Source organism: Platichthys flesus, chromosome 7 (genome assembly GCF_949316205.1).
Source record: "Platichthys flesus chromosome 7, fPlaFle2.1, whole genome shotgun sequence".
In the NCBI taxonomy this organism is placed as follows: domain Eukaryota; kingdom Metazoa; phylum Chordata; class Actinopteri; order Pleuronectiformes; family Pleuronectidae; genus Platichthys; species Platichthys flesus.
In genome coordinates this window covers 20,145,045-20,170,291 of record NC_084951.1, presented here as the reverse complement: position 1 = coordinate 20,170,291, position 25,247 = coordinate 20,145,045, and the positions used below count along the sequence as shown (strand labels likewise).

General features: G+C 45.3%; 2 protein-coding genes across 6 annotated transcripts in view; both read right to left on the bottom strand.

Moving 5' to 3' along the window:
• The window catches only part of plxnd1 (plexin D1), a 61,612-nt gene extending 41,362 nt beyond the window's left edge, over positions 1–20,250 (bottom strand). The window contains exons 1-7 of the mRNA XM_062392719.1: positions 18,885–20,250; positions 15,781–15,957; positions 12,454–12,585; positions 10,880–10,980; positions 5,523–5,652; positions 2,430–2,607; positions 2,090–2,198 (exon numbers count right to left, since the gene is read on the bottom strand). Coding sequence (XP_062248703.1) covers positions 2,090–2,198; positions 2,430–2,607; positions 5,523–5,652; positions 10,880–10,980; positions 12,454–12,585; positions 15,781–15,957; positions 18,885–20,099 — 2,042 coding nt within the window. The 5' untranslated portion in view covers positions 20,100–20,250. The remainder of the gene's footprint in view (positions 1–2,089; positions 2,199–2,429; positions 2,608–5,522; positions 5,653–10,879; positions 10,981–12,453; positions 12,586–15,780; positions 15,958–18,884) is intronic.
• A 2,251-nt stretch (positions 20,251–22,501) lies between these two features.
• tmcc1a (transmembrane and coiled-coil domain family 1a) overlaps positions 22,502–25,247 on the bottom strand; it is a 41,761-nt gene continuing 39,015 nt past the window's right edge. For all 5 annotated transcript variants that reach the window (XM_062392135.1, XM_062392137.1, XM_062392136.1 and 2 more), the window contains one exon: positions 22,502–24,806. In XM_062392135.1, the coding sequence (XP_062248119.1) occupies positions 24,492–24,806 (315 nt within the window). In that variant the 3' untranslated portion in view covers positions 22,502–24,491. The remainder of the gene's footprint in view (positions 24,807–25,247) is intronic.

Genomic DNA, 25,247 nt, shown 5'->3' with positions numbered 1-25,247 from the left:
ACACACACACACACAGGCACTATCTCTGCTTGACCTGACACTGACAGTAAAGACCCTATGGCACTGTCCATCTCAAGTCACAATGACAACTCACGCAAACACACAAACACACACACACATCAACACACACACACACACATGCACTAAATACACAGTCAGGCTCGCACTCTCAGGGCCTCTCAGTGGACACAGCGGTTAAACACACATCCTCAATCACGTCTCTGTCAAAGAGAAATACGTCCAGAAGAAAAGGACCAGTTTCGGGGGGGGGGGACCAGCAGAGAAGGACAGGACGAGTGGAGCAAACGGACAGAGACAGGGGGAAGATAGAGAGGGAGGTGAAAACAGAAAAGCACAGGGAGACATATAAAAAGCAAATAAAAGGTGTGGCGGAGAGACATAAAGAGTGAGAGGGGAGATTGAGTGGTTTGTCCTACAGGCTGTTTGGTGAGGCTGGAATGCTACAGGTCTGGTTGTCATTAACACTTTGCCTGACCACTTTGAAGGGGTCATGGGAGCACTGTCTACAAACACATGCACACACAACCAACACAGTCACACAGATTATTGAAAAAACACACACAACCCGATTCAGCACACAGATAGAGCAACTTACAGCTGAAACCTTCCTCTACATCGATAAATCCTCATTCAAACTTCTACCAAAAATAACATTTTGCCAGATTTACCTCGATAATGATAAATGAAGCGAGGACTTTCTTTTTATTACACCCATGGTTTATATTTCCACTCTAATGTGGGCTTGATTTATTATCGTAGGAGGAGTTCAGCATGTGAAGAAACCAAAGTGATGGCTTTTATCCATAAAGCAGAAAAACAAAGAGACTCCACTATCTGGTTTCGTCGAGGGGATGTGGCTCATAGGACTTTCTTCAGGGATTATTAAAAAAGCAGCTTGAAGTGACTAAAATCGGATAGAGTACAGCAGCGCCGCAGTTTGCAGCCCATTGCTCATCCTGTGAGAATGGCACTTTGCTCATTATCACCTTCGACAAACCACCATCTAATTTCACACTCCCGGACCTCGCCGAGCACCGGGGCCGTGTGCACATATTGGATGCAGTCTTGCACACATGTACCTGCAACTGCTGTGTTCGCACCTCAACAACCGAACAAAGGACCACACCCACAGTGTTTCAATCTCATCACACACACACACACACACACACACACACACACACACACACACGCACACACACATACAGACGCACATATGCTTATGTTCCTCTAAGCCTAAGCCCATCAGATATGGTGGATCCTCTGACACGGTCCAACATGCTGCAGAGGGAGGCCAGCTGGTTCCCCTCCAGGCATGAGAAAAGCCTTTTTGTGACCGGGCCATACAAGTCGTAGTCCTTCACAAAAAGCTCACATCAAGATGACCAGCCAGACAAACATATCCAATTTCCTTTGGCTTAATGTTTACAGCATATCAATCCAAAATGTGATCCTGCGCTGGGAATTCCTGAGCAAACCAAACACAAGATAAACCCTCTGAGAGGATGTGTCGCCAGTATTTACCGACGGAGGCCTAAAGAGGAAGCGGGGGGGAAAAACACAAGACGAAGACTTTAGGGACAAAGGCCTCCGAGACAAACAGAGTGGAGAAGCTTTATTGTCTTTCACCTTCCAGTGGTTTGTGCTCATGTACAACGCCACAGAGATTTAAGATGACATTTGGCTGAAAATTATACCACAGCTTGCCAAAGCCCAATGTTGAGGGACCGCTATAATCTTAGTTTATTGGTATTTAGGTCTCATTAGGGAAGATTTGAATAAATAGCCAGTGGCTCAAGGTCTCGGAAGTAGTTGTATACAATATGATAGTTAAGTCCAGTGGCTCCTAAAATAGGGGTCAAGGCCCTTCAAAGGATCACAAGATATATCTGAGGGACCATGCAGTACTTGAAAAAGAAGTTTAGTGTGTATGTATTTCATTTTCATCAACTTAGTGAATTAATTTGAAAGTAAGGGATCAGAACGAGGCTCTGAGTAGGCCACGCATCACAAACAGGGAACACATCGAGAGTTTGAGATAAACAGCGTGGACGCTGGATGTGTGACTCACGCCATCTTGGGGTGTATGGCTCCAGTCCTCTCGCAGTCATAGATGATGAAGCTCCCAGATACCACAGATGTGCCATTCACTTTTATCGCCACAGAAACAGTCAAATGATCTGCAGGAACAAAGGCATGTAAACAAAGCTGCGTATGTCAAGCAGTCGAGTCGGTATCACTTTCATAACCCGAAGCAGATCGCGAGATTCGGCTGCGTTTTGAAAGACAAAAAGGGGAAATTGCATTTGTTGCAATAACGCTCAACATCTTATATACTAGAATAATCACATGCTGTAACTGTAAAATAGGAGCAGGCAATACTGCAAATACATGCTCGTTTGCAGTCTCACCTGTGCCCGGCAGGATGGGTTGGTAGTTTTCTCGAGGGAGCAGGGGACAAGTCTGGATCTGAGCGGGGCCGGAGTCCAGGTGCAGCGTGGCAGCTGTCGAAATGCCCGGCCCATATTCACACTCCACCCGGGAGCCCACCAGATCCGGAACGCTCCCATTTATCAGGATGCCGACATCCTACGTTGGGAAAAGTTATAATAGGAGCATAAATATAAATATAAATATAAGTAACTGCTGATCTTTTATATCTCAATGGAAATTAATCACAAAGTCAGTTCCCCATGCCCACACGTGTATTTACATCCAGCGTATGTACAGTTGGTCTTCGGTGGAGGGGAAATTGTGCTGGCGTTTTCCTAAAGTTTGTTCGGGAGTTTTTGCAGAGAGATAGAAAAAGCTAACGTGTAATGAAGAAACAGATGGCCCAGTGCTACACTCACATCTAAATGTGGCTATGTGATGAAGGATGACAGACGTATAATGAGAAACATAACACCACACTGACATTTCGGCTTAAATTATTTCAATGTGAGAAAAAAAAGAGAGGATGGAGGAGGAGAGAGAGGTGTTGGGTGGCACAGAGGAAAAAAAAAAGTGATGACATGTTCTGAGGCTCAGCGGCTACAAGCCGGGGCGGCCGGTAACGTGTGCTAACAAGTCCTAAAAAATCTGCTCCATTGTTCGGAGGATTTGATCATTTCCTGGCCAAAGCCCTGACTTCCTGCCTGCTGCTTCCTGTTTGGGGAGACAACCTTGAGCCGAGCTTCCTGCGACTCCAGAGGATGCCTGTGGATCGGGCAGCTGCTGGATCTATTACAGAGCAGCCACAATGACCTACATAACAGGCAACTATCCGCAATTAATGAACCAATTAATGACCTGTCGTCTCTCAGCCTCGTCTCATCACGAGCTGTAATTAAAGGTCAAATATATTCCAAGGGTCAGACTGCACTGGGCTGTTATTATGCCTCTGTTACACAATGCACTGACTGGAAGAAATTATCCAAAACAACACCTCATATGTTATTATCGGCTTTATGTGTGTCACACCAAGAAAAACACGGTTGCAGTGGTGAAACTTTCCATTACATTTAAAACTTTATTCTTTATCAGCTCAGTCTTAAACAAATAAACTGCTTTCTCTGCCAACTTCACTTTCTGAAGCACAAACTCAAGCACAAAGTTTTTCACGATCAACAAACCAGAAGAAATTTACATAAATAAGTTAAAACAGGACATTTTTGTAAAAACGTAAAGTAAAGGTAGACAGAGCCATAAAACAAGAAACAAAACTCGTTCTCAATTTCAACAACTTTACACCATGAATAAATTCTATTGTACTCTGGAGAGTTATTAAACCTGCCTGGATGCCTAAAGGGATACGTTGTGATCCTTGTCTTTGATTTTTTACATAAGGTTCTAATCTACCCTGTAGCCATTCCTTCCAAAATACATTATAGTCCAGGGTTGATGCTAGACGTGAGAAAATTTATTGTTTTTCCATTGAATCGCGATGCACACGTGGTCGACTCTGCATCGATGCATCGGTTCATGTTTTTCGCTACATTCACTTTTTAGCGATGTCCCGTCGCTGCATAGTTATAACCACCGCTGCTTTAGGACCTGAACAGAACTGACGTTTACTTAGTGTTGTTGATTCTCTTCAGAGTTTATGAGACACGTATTTAAACACACGTGCACCGTGGACACACAACATGAGACGCGCACAGCCAGGACATTAGGGTTAAAGTGACTGGAACGATCCAGATTCATGATCAGACACCATCAGTTAAAAACAGGATGCAGACAGGAGAGAAGTACTTCCTGCAGATTATCACACGTTGCTAACGTCTTCAAGTTTTTACAATCAGCTCTAAATAGTTGCTTTAATGTCAAATGTTACATTTTGTCACCACTAAACTGCACATCTATCTTTCACAAGCGCCCATCACCAGACTTTTTATGATCTTTAAAAGAAATATTTATATGCCTGTCACAACTGATTATTTTTGATATTATGCAAATATTGAAAAAAGAGGTGTCGAGTTATTGTTTGATTGCTGTAGACATAAAAATACAACACATGTTATTTACAGCATCTATGTTTTTTCCCATTCTGACTTCAAAGCACATAAGCACAATGAAGCTGGAGTGACTTCACAACTCAATGAAACGGGACCTTGGAGGAGCCAGTGAATGCACAGCAACTTGCATTTGACAGTTTCTCTACATTGAAAAATTCACACTGTAAAAGGTGAAGGTGAAGCAGATGAAATGGTGGATTTTGACAAGTGTTGCTCTTCACACTTTTTTATTTCTGCCACATTTACTCACATTAGGTCGGCTGTGGTAATTCATGTTCCTGATCGTATTAATAATAACATATTCATATTGTGCTTTTGCAATTGAAATTGAAGTAATGACTGTCCTTCAAATTTTGTTTGTTCCTAAGTCATAGACCATAAATCATAGACCATAAATACACAACCACAAGCATTTCCTGTATGTGTTGCCTAATCCACTTTTTTCATAGGCCAGTATCTGAGTCTGTCAGCCACTGGGGACTGAAACGTCCCCAGAAGAAACTGCAGAGTGAGCACTTCTCGCTATTCATGCTGCTCTACCGGAGTAAAATCATCAGTCGTCCTGTCCGCCCGATGAAGGTGTCTGTAGCGGCTACAGACAGCTGCAGAACCCCAGACCCAGTGTGAGACTGACAGACTGACTTGATCCAATATAGTCTCTGGCTTTTATTTGATACCTAGTGTTAGCAAAATAATGTTGATGCAGGTTTCTGATTTATTGTTACCGCTCATTAGCTCGGGAGTATAAGTGTAAATATTCAGTCAACTCTACCAAAAAGCAGGAACATACTCTTCAGGAGTTGGGTAGTGGAGGCAGCTGCAACAGCAAACAGTATTTGCATGACTTTATCAGCAGGGTAATAATAATAGGGTGTATAATAATAGTAGTGGTGGTGGTGGTCATGAGACATCCCGTTTCTGCATCTTTAAATACAGCACACTGCCCCCACTGATCACAGCAGCAGTCATGTGTATTTGAGGTTGTGATATGAAGGGACCTGAAAGTACCTTGATATCTGCAGAGATGCTGATCTCCGGAGGTGTGAGGGTCATGGAAGGACATTGCTGAGGGCCCTCACCCATGCTGATCCAAGTGCGCGCCAGCAGCCCTTGAGCACACTCCTTCTGGATGGTACATCTGGACAGAGAGTAACAGAGGGAAAGTTTAAGAGTCATGTTCTGGGTATATTTATCAGATCATCTCAAAGCTATCTGGGACGAGGTTAGATTACAGCACAAAGACACGTTTGGTAGGATTTCCTCACTATATCTGCAATGTGAAGTATCTTGTCTGTATGTGGAACGCATGCATCAAGAACTGTTGGTCTTATCCTACTTGGCATGTGTGTTGTTGAGGTCCCAAGGAAATGCAGTATCGATATGCTACATTTAATATAAGAATCTTGAAATTAACAGGCGACAAGTCCTCTGGTGTGGCCGCGACTCAGCAACATAAGTGACGTTGTCAATCATGACAACAGTTTATTCAAGTTCGGGGTTCTGAAAACTGAGTCAAGCTTCACCAAGCTTTGTATAAACAGGTGAACAGCTCTTTGGGTTTGGGGTTTTGTGGACTGAGTGTAGCAGCAAGTCTTGATTACTGCATGTCACTTTTACAGTTCTAGAAAGCTACCATCAGCACGGCCACGGCACTAGTACACTGACTGTCATGGTAAGACGACAGGAGTTAATGACCATTGGCACATTTCCTGGTTTAACATGGAAAGAAAACTTGGCTAAGGCTGAAAACTAAGCATCCATCATTATGACTTTGCCACATCATATTAATAACTATATATTAAGTCCTTTCAATAGCTGAAGCTGGCAATCAAGACCCAATCAGGCACCGGACTTCAATGCTGGTATGGGAACTCAGAGTTTGAAGGTCAACCCTTTATCCTTGGTGAGGAGAGCGGGTACGTTTGTGTTTTCGTTTCATTTTAGGACTTGACAAATTCTCACCGTTGGGTTTCATGGTCTGCTTCCCCCAGATTTATGAGGTACTCTGGTCTCCTAATGTCACACTCAGACCTCGGCTGTCAGTTTGTCTGGCTCAGCACTAGAGACTACTTGACTCTAGGTCACACGCATTGCTATGGCAACCCATCCCGCAGGCGCTAGGATCAGGGGCATGTTACAAAGAGTTGAATAAAACAAACCTTCTTTTAGGTGTGTGGACCTATTGTGTCTCTGTGAATGCGTATTTGTATGTGTCGACATGCATAAACCATACAGCGTGTGTTTGTGTCTGTGCCTTTCTGTGTGTATAATAAATATGTAGGAAAGGCAGAATAGTGAAAGGTCATTCCACGAGCAAGGTGGCTTCACATTCTGACGTCTGCTTCACTGACGAACTTTGCCGGCTGTTGGCACAGACCTCTGGTCCTCTGCATCGCAGCACTGGAAGGACAAAGTGACCTCAGAGGGAGGACAAAACCAAAGAGGCCTCACTAACCAGCAGTCCAACATGCCACATAATGAGTTTGGCACATCCCACTTCCCCTTCACACTGTCACAGTTGTTCTAAAATACAGCATGTGTCTGTCGGCCTGCGTGCGTTAGTGTTTGTGTCCGAAATGAGTGAACGTACAGATTCTCTGTCCCGTTGGCACAGAAGGACTGAGAGGGGCCGTGGGGTCAGCTGCTGAGCTAAAAATAGAACTGAGAGGCTGCGCTGCAGGCCACAAAAAAAATCCCCTCGACACAAAAACAAACTCATAAACTCTGAGCACATTCTCAGCAAACTCAACGGTCACACAACAGTGGGTCCAAGGATAAACAGTCTAATGCGCCGAAATTATGCTGTTCGTGAAGGTATTGATTTGATTTTCATCCTGAGAGATGTTTAGAGTGTAGCTGGGTGTTTCATGGAATTGTTTTGATGCTGCTGTCAGTATGATGCATGGGTTTCAGTGCAGTTTCCAAAATGATCCTGTTTTGTTTTTTTTTTCAGACTGAAAGTCACAACTTTTAGATGGATTGGCACCAAAGTTTATAAAGACGTTCACGGTCCACAGAGAACAAACCCTCGTCATTTTCGTAAACTCTCACACAACATCGACATCATATCATCTAGTCCAACTTTCTGTTGATGACCCATGGGCCATGACACTTTGTGCTGTGAAGCTAAAGTTAGCATGCTAATGGTAACTCAACCATGATGAACAGAAAGCTCCAAAGTAACTAGTAAGAGAGTAAAGTCAAGTTATAGCAAAGGACATCATACTGTTTCGGAGAGTAATATAGTATTGTAGGAAGTAAAGTTGCTTTAACCTCCTTTAAAAAGACCCAAAACTTAAACCTACACACATCCTGTCCACTTTAAATTCAATACATCATTTCCCTCTCTTAGTCAATCATGCATTTGTATGAGTGCCAGTGTTGTAATATGTTTAACTTCCATATTTCCCCTCCTGCTGTTTTGAGTTATGGGAAGGAACAGGGTGGCGTCGTTGTTTGTGATGTCCTGCAATACTAAAAACTAAAAAGCATTGGGGAAATAAAAACACACATCATAAGGATTTTTCACTCCTCTCAACATGCTTATTCTTTTAGGTTAAATGTTAATCTGTTAACACAATCTCGCTTTCAAACAGAGGTGTGAAAAAAAACAAATCCGCCCTGAGGAAGTAACCTTATATCTAAGTCCTGTAGACCTGAACACGTTGTGGTGAACTTTGTAAAAGTTAAATCATTTTAAATCAACAAAATCAAAACCTGAATTGCCACAAATTTGATGCTCATGTTCATCTCCAATAAAACCATCTCTATCTTTGAGATCAAACATGTGTATGTGTTTGCAGATACATCTGCATTTCATTTTGAAATCGTGGAGTAAAACACAACCTCCTCCCTGGCTCCAAGGTGTCTTCCTTGTTTTCCATGTTGAAGAATATATTTATATTATCCAGTAAACTCCAGATTTTATCTTTAATTGCTGAAAACCTAACAAATGCAAGTTGGTACAAACTGAAGATGGCATCCAGTAAGCTTCCTCTGACGACGGCAAAAGAAAAAAAGATGTGTAGATCAACATCTACAGCAAACAACTGGCCCGCAAATGCACCAAGTGTAATTGTTCTTAATGTGCCACATTATGATCAAGCACGGCAGTGGACTCATACATTCACATAATTTATTTTAACACAAATACACTCTGCACCTGCGGCTCAGCGGCACAATGACTTTAAAAGCTTTTTCAGCAACTCCTTGAACTAAACAGAGTTAATATATGCAGATAAAATATGACCCGAGAAAACTCATCACCTCCTGAGTGTTTGTACGTCAGATAAGTTGCGAAGCCGGCAAGACTGTTAACACCAGGAGAACATATGAGCTCCGAACCACACGTCGTACACACACACACACACACAGACTACACAGACACACACAGAGTCACTGTGAGAAAAGCACACGCGGCTAGGCATGATAATTTGTGAATAGCAAAAGCTGCACATGATGCATAATTTGATTCAAATAAAGATAAAATAAAGTGCTTTCTTGTGACATGTGCCAGATTAAACCAGCTCCGGCACGAAGAGCGATCAAGGACTCAGTTTTATCTCTGGCAGAGGGAAGTAGCTCTCTCTTTTTTCAGACAACAATGCAGACTCCACAAAGCGACCAGACATGTTTTCATGTCTCACTCTAAATGCAGACATGCTGAGAAACGTCAGAGCCATGCATAAAATCGAGCAGACACCCACAGAGACAGTAGGGGCTTCACAGATTTGCAGATAGTTCTCTAGTGGTCCTTTTCCCCTCCCTCTTCTCAGTTGTATCATGCAGAGGGGTGAGGGAGGAGACCATCCACCCCCACACATCGACCTCCTTGATCCCCCCCTGGGCTCTGAGGCCACAGCGCCAGCCCAGCGGCCGACATGACTGGCCAAACAGTGCATCAAACACACAAATACACACCCATGACATCAGCTCCCTGGCCTTCAGGAGCCAGATAATGCCGCACACACTCTGACTTACACACTTTGACATTTCCTTGTCAAAAGAGCCAGTGTGCACTCGCCCTCCCACTGCCATCATCACAATCAACGCTCCTTTGTAGAGGGATAGAGAGGAGCACAAGGGCACTAGGGGAAGAGCATTCGAGGAGCAGGGAGGCAGCGAGGGAGTTTGAGAAAGGGACAACTAAATTCAGAAAACTACTGGAATATACAAGTGCAAGGCAGGGGAGAGAAGAAGGAGCCAAAGACAGAGAGGGAATCACGAGGGTACAGAAAACGCAGTGAAGCGAGAGAGGGGGTAAGGAAACGACAGGAAGATAAATAAGGAGAAGAGACAGGGAGATGACAGTGACACAGTCTGACCAAACTCACTCACACTAACACACACACACACACGGAGACACAAAAACACACAACTCTCATCAGTTCCACTCTTCCAGCTCTGAATGGCCGCTGGCAGTGCCAGAGCCTCCAGAGCTGCAGCACAACTCATCACAAAATTCACTATCTTGTCTGATCTGCTTTAATCACCAAGCAACCGACCATCTCTCTCTCTCTCTCTCTCACACACACACACACACACACATGCGCACGCAGACAAAACAACACACAAACAAACAGCTCATCACCACACATATTCTCCCTGAAAGCCAGCGAACACGGAGCGTCAGAGCCAGTCCTGACAGAGCCACATTAATCACAGCACGCTCTCTCGCCTGCTCGCTGTAACACTTCAGCCAAGTCACTACTGGCCGGATGCTCCCAGCCTGTCACTCCCGCCCCAAACTACCAAAGAACCGAGAGACTGCTCCAAAACAATGATGTGACTCCCCCAGTCTGAGGCCTAATGAAAAGCAAATCATTTGATTTCGGTCCAAGAGCAGCCTTCCAAACCCCAAAATACACCCTGATGCTGCCAAGACTCATTCAGCCAGGCAACAAATTTTGAAATCGAGAATGAAGATAATGAATACCAGCAAACCAGCCTCTGTGGTTTCACCGATTCAAACACTAAAAAGCATCAAAACGACAAGCTTGAATCCTGTTATTCTGCCATCGGTCTGATCTCTTACTGCCACACAACGAGCAATAACTTAAGTCAATCATTCATGTATAAAAGGCCCCAGCCGCTCGAACGCAGGCAATAAAGGCAGCAAACATGTTCGCATTATCTCTGCAGATTACGTCCAAAAGCATATGGCATGTGTGTGATGCACAAACGTATGATCGTTTGATTGAATTACGTTTTACTGGCAGCAGAAGAGAGGAGGAGAGGGACAGAGAACACGTCCGAGGAAGACGGCTAATTGGATATATGGAGATAGGGAGACAAAAACGGTGTGTGTGTGTGTGTGTGTGTGTGTTTGTGTGTGTATGTCTGTGTGTGCCTTTGTGTGTTTATACCTGTTCTCCAAAGTACACCAACCACAGTGGGCGTCGCTTGCTCCCAAACAGCCGCTGCAGCTCTTCCACTGGTCACAATCAGCCACTTTCACCCTCAGCATCTGCTCACCACGGCACACAGACAGAATGCAAACAGTTTAAAACTCAACATCACATCAAACCATGAGCTCAGAGCGAGCGCCTAAAGAACCGACCTGAACAGTCATCACGTTTTTACATTCTTTCTTTTAAAACTAGTTGCAGCTTCTCAAATACAGAGACGTTGAATCGTATGTCATTTCAAATAGAGTATTTGAGGTTTTGGACTATACATTTTTTTTAAACAAGCAAATTAAAGATGTCATCCTAAGATCTGGAAAACCTAATCATCCTTTTCTGACATTAGTTCTGATCCTACACATGTCTGAGAATCACACATTCATCGTTTATAACCAATAAAAGTATAACACGCTCTAATGCAGTTGTAAGCCTAACCCTAACCCTAAGTATTTGTAAATGTAGTATATTTGTCAAAAACGATAACCTCTCCTTATATGATATTTCACACTGTCAGTCATTATCTGAATATACACCAGCCTCCACTCTACAAATAAACACACATATATTTATATATACAATACTTTAAAGTGTGTTTTAAACCAGTTGGGCCTCTTAAGTATTTATAACCTGCTAAAAATAGGTGATGTTAGTGGTGGGGGCGTAACAATATATTATTTAACACATACAGTTTCAGTCCTGGCTGATTTGGTGACACACTTGGTATCTGCAAGTGCACTTTAATACTACGTGTCCCAGAAATCTGTAGGCAGCTCCTGGTGTATAGGAAACTTCCGGTTCGTTCACAATTCTCCCTCACTCTCCCCGCCTTGGGTAATCAGCTGATTCTTGGATGTTTTTGGTCGTCCAATCAGAATTTGCCATGATCTTAAGCCACCAATCGTGTGGTTGATGTCAAACTTTAGATCTGTTCTCCTCCCTGTCTCTTCTCATCTTGTGAATGCCGTTAAGTTTATTTCATTTCTAAAGCCGGACTTTCTCCTGATGGAACTGTTTATGGTTTAGCCAACAAACTCTAATTGTATGTAAACATAGGCAGGCGGATTGAGCTGATAAAGAAATTTAACTAAGAGAAAATTATTACATTTAAAGGAAAGCAGTTTATCACAAACGGGATCAAAAATGTGTTTTGATTCAATGCATATGTTGCAGATAATAACTTCACTGTAAGTGTTATGTATAATAGCAGTGTGTGTTGTAACACGACACGCGATGGATCCTGGCGGTTGCCACGTCAGTGTCTGAAAAGAGCTTCATCTTATCAGTGAGCACAACAGACCATCAGTTCTCGGCTTCACTACAGGCAACCGACCATCAGGTGCAGCCACATCCTGTCAGGAGCATGACTGCTATAGACACGCTGGTTGAGAACAGCAGCACTGAAGGCCTGTGTTCAGCTAAATGGAGGAGGAATGTGAAATGAGGTGTGATCGCTCCTTTAGGCCGCCATGAATAAATCAAAGGTGGGTAGAACCAGCAGCACGAAACTGGAGCCTGGTCTTCAGCCACATTCTTACGTGGTGAGAGGTCATGAGATATAGAAAGTTCCTGTCGTTGGGGTCGAAGGTCATGATGTGATGGACGGCTTCGCCGGCCGGCAGCTTCAGCGTCCACTGATTGGCCAAGGTCATGTTCGCCAGGAGGGTCAGCTGTGGAGCACAGACATCAGAGCAGAGGACAGAGGTTGGAGTTGCAGAATTGGAAGCAGATGCAAAACAAATACGTTCTAAGGGAAAAATCTGTACAAGGAAAAGTCGACTGAGCAGCCGCTTGCTTCACACTCGCACAGAATTTGCCAAATATTGAGACTTGCTCAATGTAGCACAGTCGTGTTTTTGTGCGTTCGGTCACAGCAGATTCACGGGGCAGATGTCTCGCTTAGCCACACGTCATCAGATCAGATATTCAGTTCACCTCCTCCACCTTGGTTCGGCGGGGGATTCACGCCAGCAACTGTCACATCATAATCACTCCTCGAAGGTTTGAGACGACTGCTGTGAACAACTGATGTGTTATGAGATAAATATAATCTCTCACACCGGAGCTCCTCTACACCAGACTGAGACACACGAGACGGGACCAAAACTCATTACCTCCACCAGATTTTAGTTTTTGAGCAAGGTTACACAAAAAAGCTCAACGGATTTCCATGAAACTTGGTGGAAGGTGTCAGGGGAGAACCCATTCAACTTTTTGATGGTGATCGGGATAAGGAGTTCGATTTTTCACCATTTTCACCTATTTCCAAGAGATAATTCATGGTTCTTAATGAAGAATAGATCCGTCAGATTTAGTTTATTATCTGAGTGCATTATAAACTTTAAATTCAAAGTATTTTTTTGTCCTTTGTTCAAGCGATGTGCCTAATCTAGCTCCCCCCCAAGCAGTGATTTATCTACAAACCGGCCTTCCAACAGCTCAAGATAATAAAAGGGGTGGCATGTTGTCACGTATGCACAAACACACACACACAAAGCTGCATAGAAAAACAAACAGTACTGAGTGAGACTTCCTGTCACGCAGACAGTGAAAGCTCTTATTTCGGAGCATTGTCGGGTCCCTCTTCAGCAGAGACATCCTGCAGGAACTGGCAAACTGACCAGCATCTGGCGACAAGCACAGGCTATGTGACTCTTCCATCCGCTGAACACACAAACACACTGTCACACTGTCACACAAACACACACACACACACACACATAGAGGACAAAACTATCACCACCCACTTAGACGTGCTAGTTACTGTTAAACAAGAGCAGTTATAAGCTTAGTAAACCATTGGCTTGTGTTGAGAGGCATTATCTCAGCTTCCAAATAGTGCTGTCCTTTTTGTCTAACACCACCCAACCGTCCACACACACACACACACACACTCTTCTCCTCCCTTGGAGATAGCAAGCAGCTGTGCTATGTCTTCACCCCTCACCCCGGCGACTGCAAACACATGAGCAGAGAGTCACAGTGAGGAGTGAGTAAACAGCAGCCCACACACCTGGACGGGAGCTGAATGTGAGCAGGAGAAGAGGAGAGAAGTGGGGCCGTCGGCCACCAGGTCAACCAATGAAGCACCTGCTGCACTGGCAGGTCACTCTGACTTCATTCCCTGTCTATCTGTCTGCAGATGAAAGCCCCTATTCAACCGAGGAGTGCTCAGCTGCTGTGCGCTCATTCTCCACGCGTGCCTGTGTGTGTGTGTGAGTGAGTGATTGAGTGAGTGTGTACCTGTGTGTTAAGGAGAGAGAATAAAGACAGATGGAGGTGGGGCGGGAGGGAGAGAACAAGAGAGATAAAGAGATGAAGTGTGTTTGTTTGCGATACGAATTAAAGGGTCTTTTCTCTTATATTTGAGGCTTAGGAAAGACGAGCAGGCAAGGAGGCAATGAACCGAGGAGCCGGGGGGGGGGGGGGGGGGGCTGTCTGAGGGAGTCAAATTGGACAAGAGCGAGTGAGATAAAGGCGGACGCTGCGAGAGGCAGAAAATGGAAGTCAGCTGTAATGGGGAGGGGGAGACTTCATTAAAAAATGCATGTAATTACAAATTACTTCACTGAGGGCCCTCTGAAAGACAGTGAAAGAGGCCTAACTTAATCTCGACCACTGTTCCCCCGTGTTCAGCCTGAGCCAAAGTCACAGTCAGAATCACATTACACACACTAACAGCACCATTAACCTCTGTAACAGCTCTATCCTCGGGGCATGCACACCCACAGACACACACACACACACACACACAACCACACACACACAGAGATACATACATACACTCACAAACAAAGAAAGGCACATAAAGTTAAAAAGCCCAGTTCATGTTGTTGCCCAAGGTCACAGAAATACCCTGCTGCCTATATAACAAGGCTGCAACACATGCGGAGTGAACACACATATAGCCCTTAATCACAGGGTCTGCATTCATCTGAGTAAACACGTGAAATCACTGAGCCACTTGCACTGGCCCACAGACAGAGTCACGCACCTAAAAACACTGTGAGACCTGCAATCAGGGGAACAGACGCACACAAGCACACTGCGGCTCACAACGTCCCGACCCTTGTGCATTGGGTATAAACCATTTTATACAATTACTGTAGCGCTCAGCTGGGGAAAATGCAGGACCTTCATCAGGGAGAAGGAAAACAAGAAGGTCTTTGAGCAGCACGAAGCAAAACACCCTGTAGCAGAATGGTTTTAATATCGTTAAAGGGACAGGGCAACACAATAGGGCCAGAAAGCTGTCCAAGTTTATGTTGTTCCCACAGACAGCTGAGAAGAAGCTTGTGGCGCTCGCAGGCAGACCGCTGCCTACCAGGCCCAGTCGGGGGTGACAAGGAATGTGGCTGAGAAAGAAAATTAAGGAATGCTGTTAATTAGACCGGGGAAGGTTTTCACAAGACGGACCGACTGCAGATGTTTGAGGTCGCAGACCAACACAAGGACCGGCTCATACGGATCTCGTTAAACAGCTTCCTGGTGATTCCTCAAACAATAACCAAACCCGAGGAACGTTGGACCGCATGATTATAGATGGCTCACTGATGGGTCATGGATGAACTGAGCCGGGGGGGCTGGGTGATGACGGTGCTGAGAGCCAATCAGGGGAAAGCAGACGTTCCCCCTTGTCCTGCCGGGGCTCCGAGTGTTTCATCGCACACCTGAGTTTGGTTTATTGAAAGTCTCAGCCGCCACATCAGAGCGGCACAACGTCATAACCGTTACTATTATAGCTTTTTCCATGCTGCAGGGCTCGATCACAGTAACAATATTAACTCTGTTCTGCATTGACCCATTATGTGTGTGTGTGTGTGTGTGTGTGTGTGTGTTTGCGTGTGTGTAGACCTGTGTCTCACCTTACGAAGTCGTCCATTACCGGTTCCCAGGAAAACCACCGTGTGGTCGTGTACATTGTCCACCGAGACTGAGCTCAGGCCCGGGTATTCATACAGGGGAATGGACCTCAGGGGCCTCCGTAGGGCCAGTGGGTGCTGCAGGTGGGCCGCGCCGCAGTCCAGCTGCTCGGGCTGCAACTGTAACGTGACCAGAGAGAGAGAGAGAAAGAGAGAGAGAGAGAGAGAGAGAGAGAGAGAGAGAGAGAGAGAGAGAGAGAGATCAGTCCTCTTCAGCTTTCATAGAGAAGCACGCCATGAAGATTAGAAAACAGGCGAGAACAAAGCACAAAAAGAGCGCTGTGCGATGAAAGTGAAGTGGAAAACAAGAACTGATAACAGCTATCACAACGGTGCTGCTCATTCTTCTAAATCACTTTTTAGACATCTCAGTGAATACTTGAAAAGGGCTTACAAGGGTCTTCAACACTCATAAGACTCTGCTTTTGTCAAATCCTCGGCAGGCAATGATAAAACATTAGTGGCACGCGTGGATGAGCACATGGATCTATAGGGAATTCTCAGAATATTTTAGAGCACAAAGAGGCAGGCGGGGGGAAAAAAGGAGAAGAATTAAGCTCAGTGGATATTTGTAGAGTCGTTTCCCACGGGCCCTTCCGCTCGCGGCCTCGTCTCTCTTATCATAAATTGTGTCTGGCTTTACCTCAGCGCTCGCCCCCTGGATTGTGGAGCACAAAAAACATCACATATCGGTGGTCACGGCGAGAAAAATGCCGTACCAAAGAAAGTCTAACTCATTCTGTTTAGGGGTAAGTAGGTTGTACTGCAGTGAGAACCAGAGAAATCTACTCTAAACCGCTTTGAACTGAGTATTTGTCTGCGGTAGGAAGGCCTGTGGGCCAACTGAGATAGAATTCAGTAAGCAGGTCACGGGAGGAGCGGCCCCCGGAGCCACAGACAACAAGTGCCATGCAGGAGGGCGACTTTGTGACCTGACGGCACAGTGGCACAGGACAGGCGCCTCTGACCTCAGCTCTGTCAGTCCCAACCAGCACAATGAAAAGAGGGAATTTCACTGCATTCCTATGAAACTGGGGCAAGCAACCAAGAGTTTATGCTTTCACCCCCGACCGTTTGTTTATTGGTTGGTATGTTTGTTGGTGAGCAAGATTACTGAAAAACCACGGCACAGATTTTTTTCCGAAAAAACAGGAAGTTACTCATAAAGTTTTGGTGCAGATCCAGATCCGGGGGCAGATCGAGGACTTTTTTTTCACTTTCTGAAACATGGGAGATAGGAAGTTTGTTTTTTTACATTTTCACAGGCAATAATTCATTGATTTAAAAAATGCAGACACATTAAGGGAACTGATACCCATGAGTGTGTAAAATTTGGTGCAAATTGATTGAATTTAATGGGACCAGTGGGCCTTGGCGGAGCTATGCGCTCTACTGAGGGCCACCCTTGCCTTCATTATCCACCTCCGACCAGGGAAAACCGAGGGGACAAATACAGTGGAGAGTGCTAAATTTCAGGAGGGATGTTTTGTGCCACAGTGGTGCAGTGGTCACCTCACGGCGAGAAGGTTGGAATCCCATGTCTGCGTGGGTTCCCTCAGGGCAGCCTCCCTCAGTCATGCAGATTTGGGGTTAGTTTAATTGGAGACGCTGAATTGAGACTTGTAATTGTGAATGGATGCTTGTCTCAGTGTGTTGGCCCTGTGATACACTGGTGACCTGTCCAGGATGCAACCCGCCTCTAGCCCTGTGTCAGCAGGGATTGGATCCAGCTCCCCCCCCTCCCCCACCCCCCGTGGCTCTTAACCCTCTTTGGCTGTTTTAAAATGCTTTTGATTTCAGGATCATTATATTGAAGCCAAAAAACAAACAAGACCCATCCTGCGATTCGATCACACGCAGCACGACTGCACACTCCAGAGGGTTAAAGGATAAGTGGTACGGGTAATGCACGGAGGTTTTGTTGTGTGTACGAGTGGAAAGCATGTAAAACACAAGACAATATAAGTTGCTATGTATTATCCAGTGTGATAAATCTGAGGCTGAATTGTAATTTGCAGCACAGACTCAATAGTAAAAAAAAAAGAAAGAAAAGATGTCTGAGGTTTAAATGAGAAAAAAAACATTGTAAACTATTGACCCCTTCCTTCTCTTCATATTTGATATGAGGGGGAGCTGCTGGATGTGAGAGGAGTCTCACCCTTCCCACAACCTCTGATGTGGCTCCGGAGCATCCATTCCAACAATCATGACCTCTACTCGTGACATAAGAGATCCCCTCTCCAACTCATGAGCCTCGGGGGCTGCAGGGAGGACAACTGCTCGCCAGCACAAATGGAAAGTGTCGAGCGGATGCATGAGTGTGGTTTGCTTCTTTCATACAGCCTGAACAGCTGGAGAGAGCCACAGGTTTAATAAATCAGAGCCCAAAGCAGGTTTATTGGCTGAATAACCACTGTGACTCTGGTTTGTTGAAGCAGAGCATATAAAAAGGGCGACAAATAAACAAATCTCTTCATATTTTTTTTCAAATCTCCAGGCTTTCAGTGTTGGTGTATTTATATTGAGCCCGCAGGTAACAAGAAATCAAAGCACACATGACATAATAAAGCTACAGGGGGATGATTCTGATGGTCTATTGTTCACTTGTTGTAATGTGTTCTGCTACATCAAGATACTGATGATTGTTAATTGAAAACTTCAGTCAAGTGGAACTTTCTCAATTTATTAATTTATTCCTATTTTACTGTTAAATTGAAGCTGATAACACAAAATCTTGGACTTCAAATGTAATCCATCTATTTGTTGATAATAATGAAATATATCTGTGGTCCTTAAACTAACTTTACAAAAATTATTTCTAGATGTTGACTTAAAAAATAGATCAATGCTCCTTATAATTATTTTATATTTCTGTATGTTAACTGTAAAAGATCTATCCTCCTTGTACAAACTTCAAACGATGACGAACTTAAAACAGATTTATGGTCCTTGTACAAACTTCATACGTTGAGGAATATAAAACAGATTTATGGTCCTTGTACAAACTTCTTAGGTTGAGGAATATAAAACAGATTTATGCTTCTTACCAACAGGTTTCCCTTCTGGATACATGCTGCCCCGGAGCCCTGGATGACGCTGTCCAGCACTTGAACATCGCTGCTGGGAGAGTTGGAGCAGTTCCTTCGGCCCTTTCGGATCTCCTCCTCAATGTCTGCCAACTTGAAGGCGCACAGAGCCGACTTTCGGTCGGTCTGTCTGGAAAACACTCCGAACAGGTAGGGCTCTGCGTCCTGCGCGTCCTCGGCGCGGATCTCCGCGGGGTACACGGACAGCAGCCGGTTGTAAATGTTCCCGTTATATCCACACTGCAGCGGCATCTGGATGTAGGACTCGGTCAGCTTCTTGCTCTCCGGCCCGGAGGACTTTCGGGAGTTGTCGGTGTCCAGGCATATTCTGGCGAGGATGCTGTTGGGCTGGCTCTCCTTGTGGCCCAGCTTCGCGTCGTTATTGAAGGCGATGTAGGAGTAAGACTTCTGGATGAAGGCGTGCACGAAGTTCAGCTTGTTTTTGGTTTTAACCTCCTGCTTGATCTTGAACACGTTGTCCTCCGAGGGGTTAATGTCATAGGTGAAAAGTCTGGATAGGTCCTTGATGTTCAGGGAGCGGATGGCGATCTCCGGTGTGTTTTCAAAGCGCAGGTCCTCCTTGCTGTGGTTCTTGGGGAAAAACTGGGTACCAGCCCCTGTGTACGTGGCCCCGACCAGCAGCCGGGTGTTTCCCCCGTGGCTCTTGAAGATGAGCCCCACCGTGGATGCGTTGGGGTGATTGGCGGCGATGTTGAGCATGCTGGGGAAAACGGTCTTCTCGCCCTGGGGTGGGAACTCCACCGCTATCTCGGAAATATTCCCCATTTTCCGGAGCTCACAGAAGCCCTGGTACACGGACCCGCACACCACCACGACCCCCTGCTCTCGGTCCAGCTTCAGCAGCTTGTTGAAGTTGTCGGTGAGGGATTTGGGATGCTCGCACGGAGCCTGGGGGAGCTGTGGCGCATGGCACAACAGGTTGTCCTCCACCGGTCCGGTCCTCTTCTCCACCTCGACGCTCAGGCTGCCGTTCAGCTGGTAGACGCTGTTGACGGTGGCCAGGTAGACCCTCCTGGACACCGGGTCCACCACGAAGTTATTGGTGTGGTTTGGAGTCGGGAACGCCTGTTGGATGTGCAGCGCGCTGGCACTCCGGTGCGTCTCCAGCGCCAGGACGCCGAGGAGCAGAACAGCTATCTCTATCGAAGGAGGCATTTTTCCTTCTGACCGGCTTCCGCGTGTTCTGTGCCGAGGGGTGCATTGAGCAAAGACAAAAATGTGTGTTTGTTCCTACTGCGACAATCCGAGAGGAAAGGCTGTTTCCTGCTCAACGCCTAAGCCCAGAATGACGCGATAAGCGAGTCGTGCTTCCTTTTTCAGGCTGCCTCCTCTGTCTGTCCCCCTCTGCCCACTGTGCAGCTCAGCAGCCTCTCTCCTGAGGCGCACTGAGCCACAATGCTGAGCCACTGACATCTTTATGATCTTTGAACAATAGAATAACGAAGGAAAATATAGTTTAAGATGATTTGCTCGTAATTTACGCACAATGTTATTCCTGCACAGATGTAACTTAGACTTAAATAAATTGTGTTTTAGTAGTTAATGTTTTATAATGAATAGATTTAAAAGCATTTATCGTTTTCTTAGTATATCAACTCTACATTACTACAGATGTCATGGGTTTACTCAGACGAACTGGGAACAGGCGCACCAACTTTGGGGAGTGGCATCTCCTCCTCTATTGTGCCAGCTGTTATCAAAGAGATCTGTTTTGATCATTAGACACAACTCACTACATTTTTACTCCTGATTTTCCCTAAATGTTTGCTTTTCTAGTTTCTGTTTTAAATCTGCTGTCATCCAACCACAACAGTCATATTGACCATGTACCTACATTACCCTTAATTTACGCATGAACGTGATGCAGCTATAACGTGAACTCGTGGTTCCATGTGAGGTCGTAATGACCGCACTCTTTCCTTTCAAGACGGGGTCGGTTGATGCCTCTCCGCCCCTGCGTGGTTCCGCTCATCTCGGGGTTAATGGTTGGTCATGGTCCCACCTCCTGCGCTCCACAGTCCCCCCGGCTCGCTCAGATTAGTTCTGCAGATCCGGAGGGTTCCGTCTTTTGGGCACACACGGCTCGGTAAGCAGCGTGAAAGTGCAACCAGATGGGCACATCAGCACAACTTTCCGGTTTTTGACATTCACATTCATCCCTCCAACACACACACACGAGCCTTTCTCGCGAGCTACACCTCATAAATATTCAAGCGGAACACATGCGCCCCCCCCCCCACTCAAAAATGCACGAATATGGCGAGCGTTTTTTTCTTTTTTGTCTTTGGTTAGAGTGTGCGCGCATATGCTCGCAACTCTGAATTGAAATTAGGAAAAAGACCACGAACGTGTCAGACACTGAATTAATCAGTTTGCCAGCGATCCTCTGAATACATGCACTAATTAAAGTTGAAGCTAAATCGTGCGCAATCGCCTGTGCCTATTTACTGTGCGCTCCTCTGGGGACGCGCTCACTCTCTCTTCTCCCATCCCAGTCACTTGCAGCTTTCACTACGAGGCAGATAAGTGCACGCCGTGTTTACCTTGGTATACAGCCATGCGCATCGAAAATGGCAGCGCAGAAAAGGAGGAAATCGCACTGATAAAGTGACCCCACAACTGCACCACACAATGACAGCCTCAATGGTGGGTGCGTGCGTGAGCCTCAGCCGTGCGGTGCGGAGAGGAGGGGGCGCGTGCATGAGGTCCTGCAGGGATAAGGCTCCGTGTGGGTCAGAGCTGTCAGCATCAGATATCACTGGGGAGGTGTGACTGCGCGCTGCGGTTTGGTGCTGCTCAATCAAACACGACAGTCAACGGAATTAAGCTGTGTGTGTGTGTAGTTGTTTAGGTGTGTGTGTGTGTGTGTGTGTGTAAGTGGGGTGGAAATGGTCTCTACTGTGTTTATAATGAAAAGAATGTCCCCGGTGACCCGCTCTGACTTTTGGAAGTACAGGCTGCGGTTAGAGGGGCCTTCCACCCAACCTGTTTCCTTCCTGATAAGAAGTGACACCTCCTTGTGTTCAGACCCCCAGCTTCCTCACGACAGACCACTCACTCAAACAAAACACAACGTTTCAACCACTGGGGGAAAACACATCAAGGGGATACAAGACAAAGAATGTAAATTGTGCACGTACACAAACTTATATCTTAGAAAAAACACTTGACATAATACATTTCCCTTACCCTTACCCTAACCATCCAAACTAAATGCCTAGCCCTTACCTAATTCTAACTTTTAAACCAAGTCTTATCCTTCAAACAGCCCATTGAATAAGTGAAGACCGGTCAAAATGTCCCCAGGGTCTATTCTTAAAAAGGTCCTCACATAAGCACAGGAAAACACACAGTCATGTCTCCCTTGCTTCAGAAGACATTACATTGATTTTCTGGAGACTTACTCTATAGTTACTACTTGACCCTAACCTTAACAGAACCATAAAACATGTCTTCACCTCATTATTGAAATGATTAACACCCACACCCTCACAGGGAGACAGGGCAATAAAGAGGGCATCAATTAAACTGTTGAATAAAAACTTAAAGCTCATGAGTTAGTCAGGAATGCACTTTTATTTATTCCACACTTAGAAAAGGACATCAGAAGGCACTAGAGTGGTTTAGCACACAACCCTACATCATAAAAGATACTTCAAGGTCAAGCCAAGGTCAAGTCACTAAACTTTGTCTGCTGCTCCCCCCAACGCAGAAATCAAGACAGAGAACAAATCCACATCCTGCCGTTTTAATTGCATGAGGAGTTAGGTTTGAACAACATTTTGAGAAGATGTTCCTCTGAGTGAGTTCTAGCTTTAGACAAGGACGACAGTGATCCTGACCTGAGTCCACTTTTCTTATCCTACTGATGACACCTCAATCAAAGGTTTCTCTGGCCTCAGTCTGACCCATGTGTTATCTAGCAGTGTGCTAAAGTGCAGCTGTACAGTTCAAATGATCACGCTAATCTGTTAGGAAAGCAATGAAATGCAGGTGGGAATATTAAATGAGGCGGGTCATCTCATCGTGTCCTTGAGTCGTCGAGGAAAAGAGTGAGTGGACACTGAGCCGAGGAAACTGTACTCAAGGGAAGCAAAGGTGCAAACACACGCCCGAGGATCTGGAGTCAAGTTCATCTTCAGATTGTGAATCCTCTCATCGATATTCCTCAAAAGTTATGTCTGCCAAAACAATACATTCTGGACATCCAGGCGAGACATTCATGGCAGATCTGACTAAAAGCTAAACCTGCTGAGCCACCTCAGCTTCTTCCGTCCTGTCAGGTCGGACCCTCCGGGTGCACAGGCATCCCTGGGGTAACTAGGGTTTGGCACTGGGTGGTTACACCATAACAAAGTGTGCACGTAGAAAAAGAAGGATGGCTACAGAGATAAAATGCAAGGAGAGTGTTAAAAAGCACAGTATCACAAACAGGCAGTGTGCATTGGACTGGCGTGGCAGTAGAGATGACTTGCACTGAGGATATGAAGCAGCAGCAGCAGCATTCCTGATCCAGCTGAGATGGAGCTGGAAAAGCACCAGTAGTCTCTCTTCCCTATCCTGATCACATTAAATATGGCCGGAGGGTGAGGAAATTACCCCGGCAAATTAATTTTACTGAGACTATGACCTTTTTTCCATTGCTTTTAAAAGCAAAAATGGTTCCTTCGCAGTTTTTCATAATGAAAACATGCAGCATTGTACACATGTTGCAATTATGGCAGATGCTTGACAATAACCAGATGTTCTCTCTGTGTTTGTGCTGTCTCTAGTTTGAGCAGCCCATCGTAGCTCTTCACTCCATTTTGTCTTTATGAGTCATTATTATATCCCCCATTCAACACAGTTTTTCCTGTTATACTCGAGAAAAGGAAACGATTAAAAGCATGTCATCTTTGTCATTAGAAATGTGAGGAAGCTCAAAACAGTCTCTAGTCATCATGACACCCAAACGCCATGTTCAGTCAATTTCATCACAGCAAGAAAGGAGCAGCTCCCTGGAAGGTTTTCAGCCGTGGTTCAAATCGACCGGTCACAGCGAGGAGAGAGTTCTCTTCCTCATCTCAACCACATCATCACATTTGCTTGTCTACAATTGAAAAGGGTCTTTTGGAGCAAATCGCCAGCCCTGTATTTCCTGACTAAACTCCCCTTCATGTAGAGTGACAGGAGTGTAATGCTACATGGTACTGAATAAAATAACATAGAAAATAAAAAATAATATTATTAGAAATAATAACATTATAATTGATTAAAACGCTAAAGATAAAAACAGTACGTTGCTGTTATCTCTGAGAGATACAACACAGCAGTTCATCTCAAAATGTAAACAGTCTTTTCCATCCTAAGGTAAAATCACAAGTGTTCCCAACAGTTCTTTGTTTCCTCCACTTTGTCTTGATTTCCAGGGCGTGTCCGAAAGTGCTCAGCCGAATTTCCAGTGCCCGGCCACACAGCTACCCCGACAGCAGTCACGTTCTGCAAACATCCTGCATGACTGCGGTTACAGTTACATCACCAAAGCAACATGTGCTGGTGTCGGTCTGGTCATCCCGGTGGCTGCAGAGCTCGGTGTGTGTACCCGGAGAGAGCGTCCCAGTTCCGCCACAAGAAGGCCAGCAGGAGGATGAGGAGGAGGGTGGAGAGGGAGCGCGAGCGTGTCTTCATCAGGGGGACCACACAGTTGGCCACAGTTGAGACAAAGACCAGAAGGACGGCCATAAGGGCCAGCAGCACATTGATAAGCTTTCCCAGGAGGGTCCTGGCCGTGGCATTTTCCAGCCCCTCCAACTGGACGACCTGCTGCTGCTGCTGCTGAAGCTCCATCTTCGAGATCCTGGTCTGACAGGCCTCCAACGCCTCCTGCAGAGGACACAGAGGAAAAGGGAGGGTCAGCGAAGTCCCAATCTCTACACATATTAAAACCAACAACACAATAGACACCCAGTTGCATCTTTACTCTGCAGGACTGCTTAGATTGAATATGTTTCTATTATTCATTCTCCTCAAGTTCAACTCCACCACAAACTATAAATGTCATTAAAAAACATATACTTAAATGGATATCTCTCTGATAGGGTCAATTAAAAACTATCATCCTCATACAGTTAGAATTTATGGCTCAATTGAACTTTACAGGTGAACATAATAAAGATAATAAAGTGACCACAGAGTATATTTCATAGAACACTATCACCCCCTGCTGTCAGGGAAAGGAACTGTAGCACAGGGGCAACTTGAGCTGGAAATGCATTTCACACTTCTGCACAAAAAAAACACACATACACAAACCCAAGTCTTCAT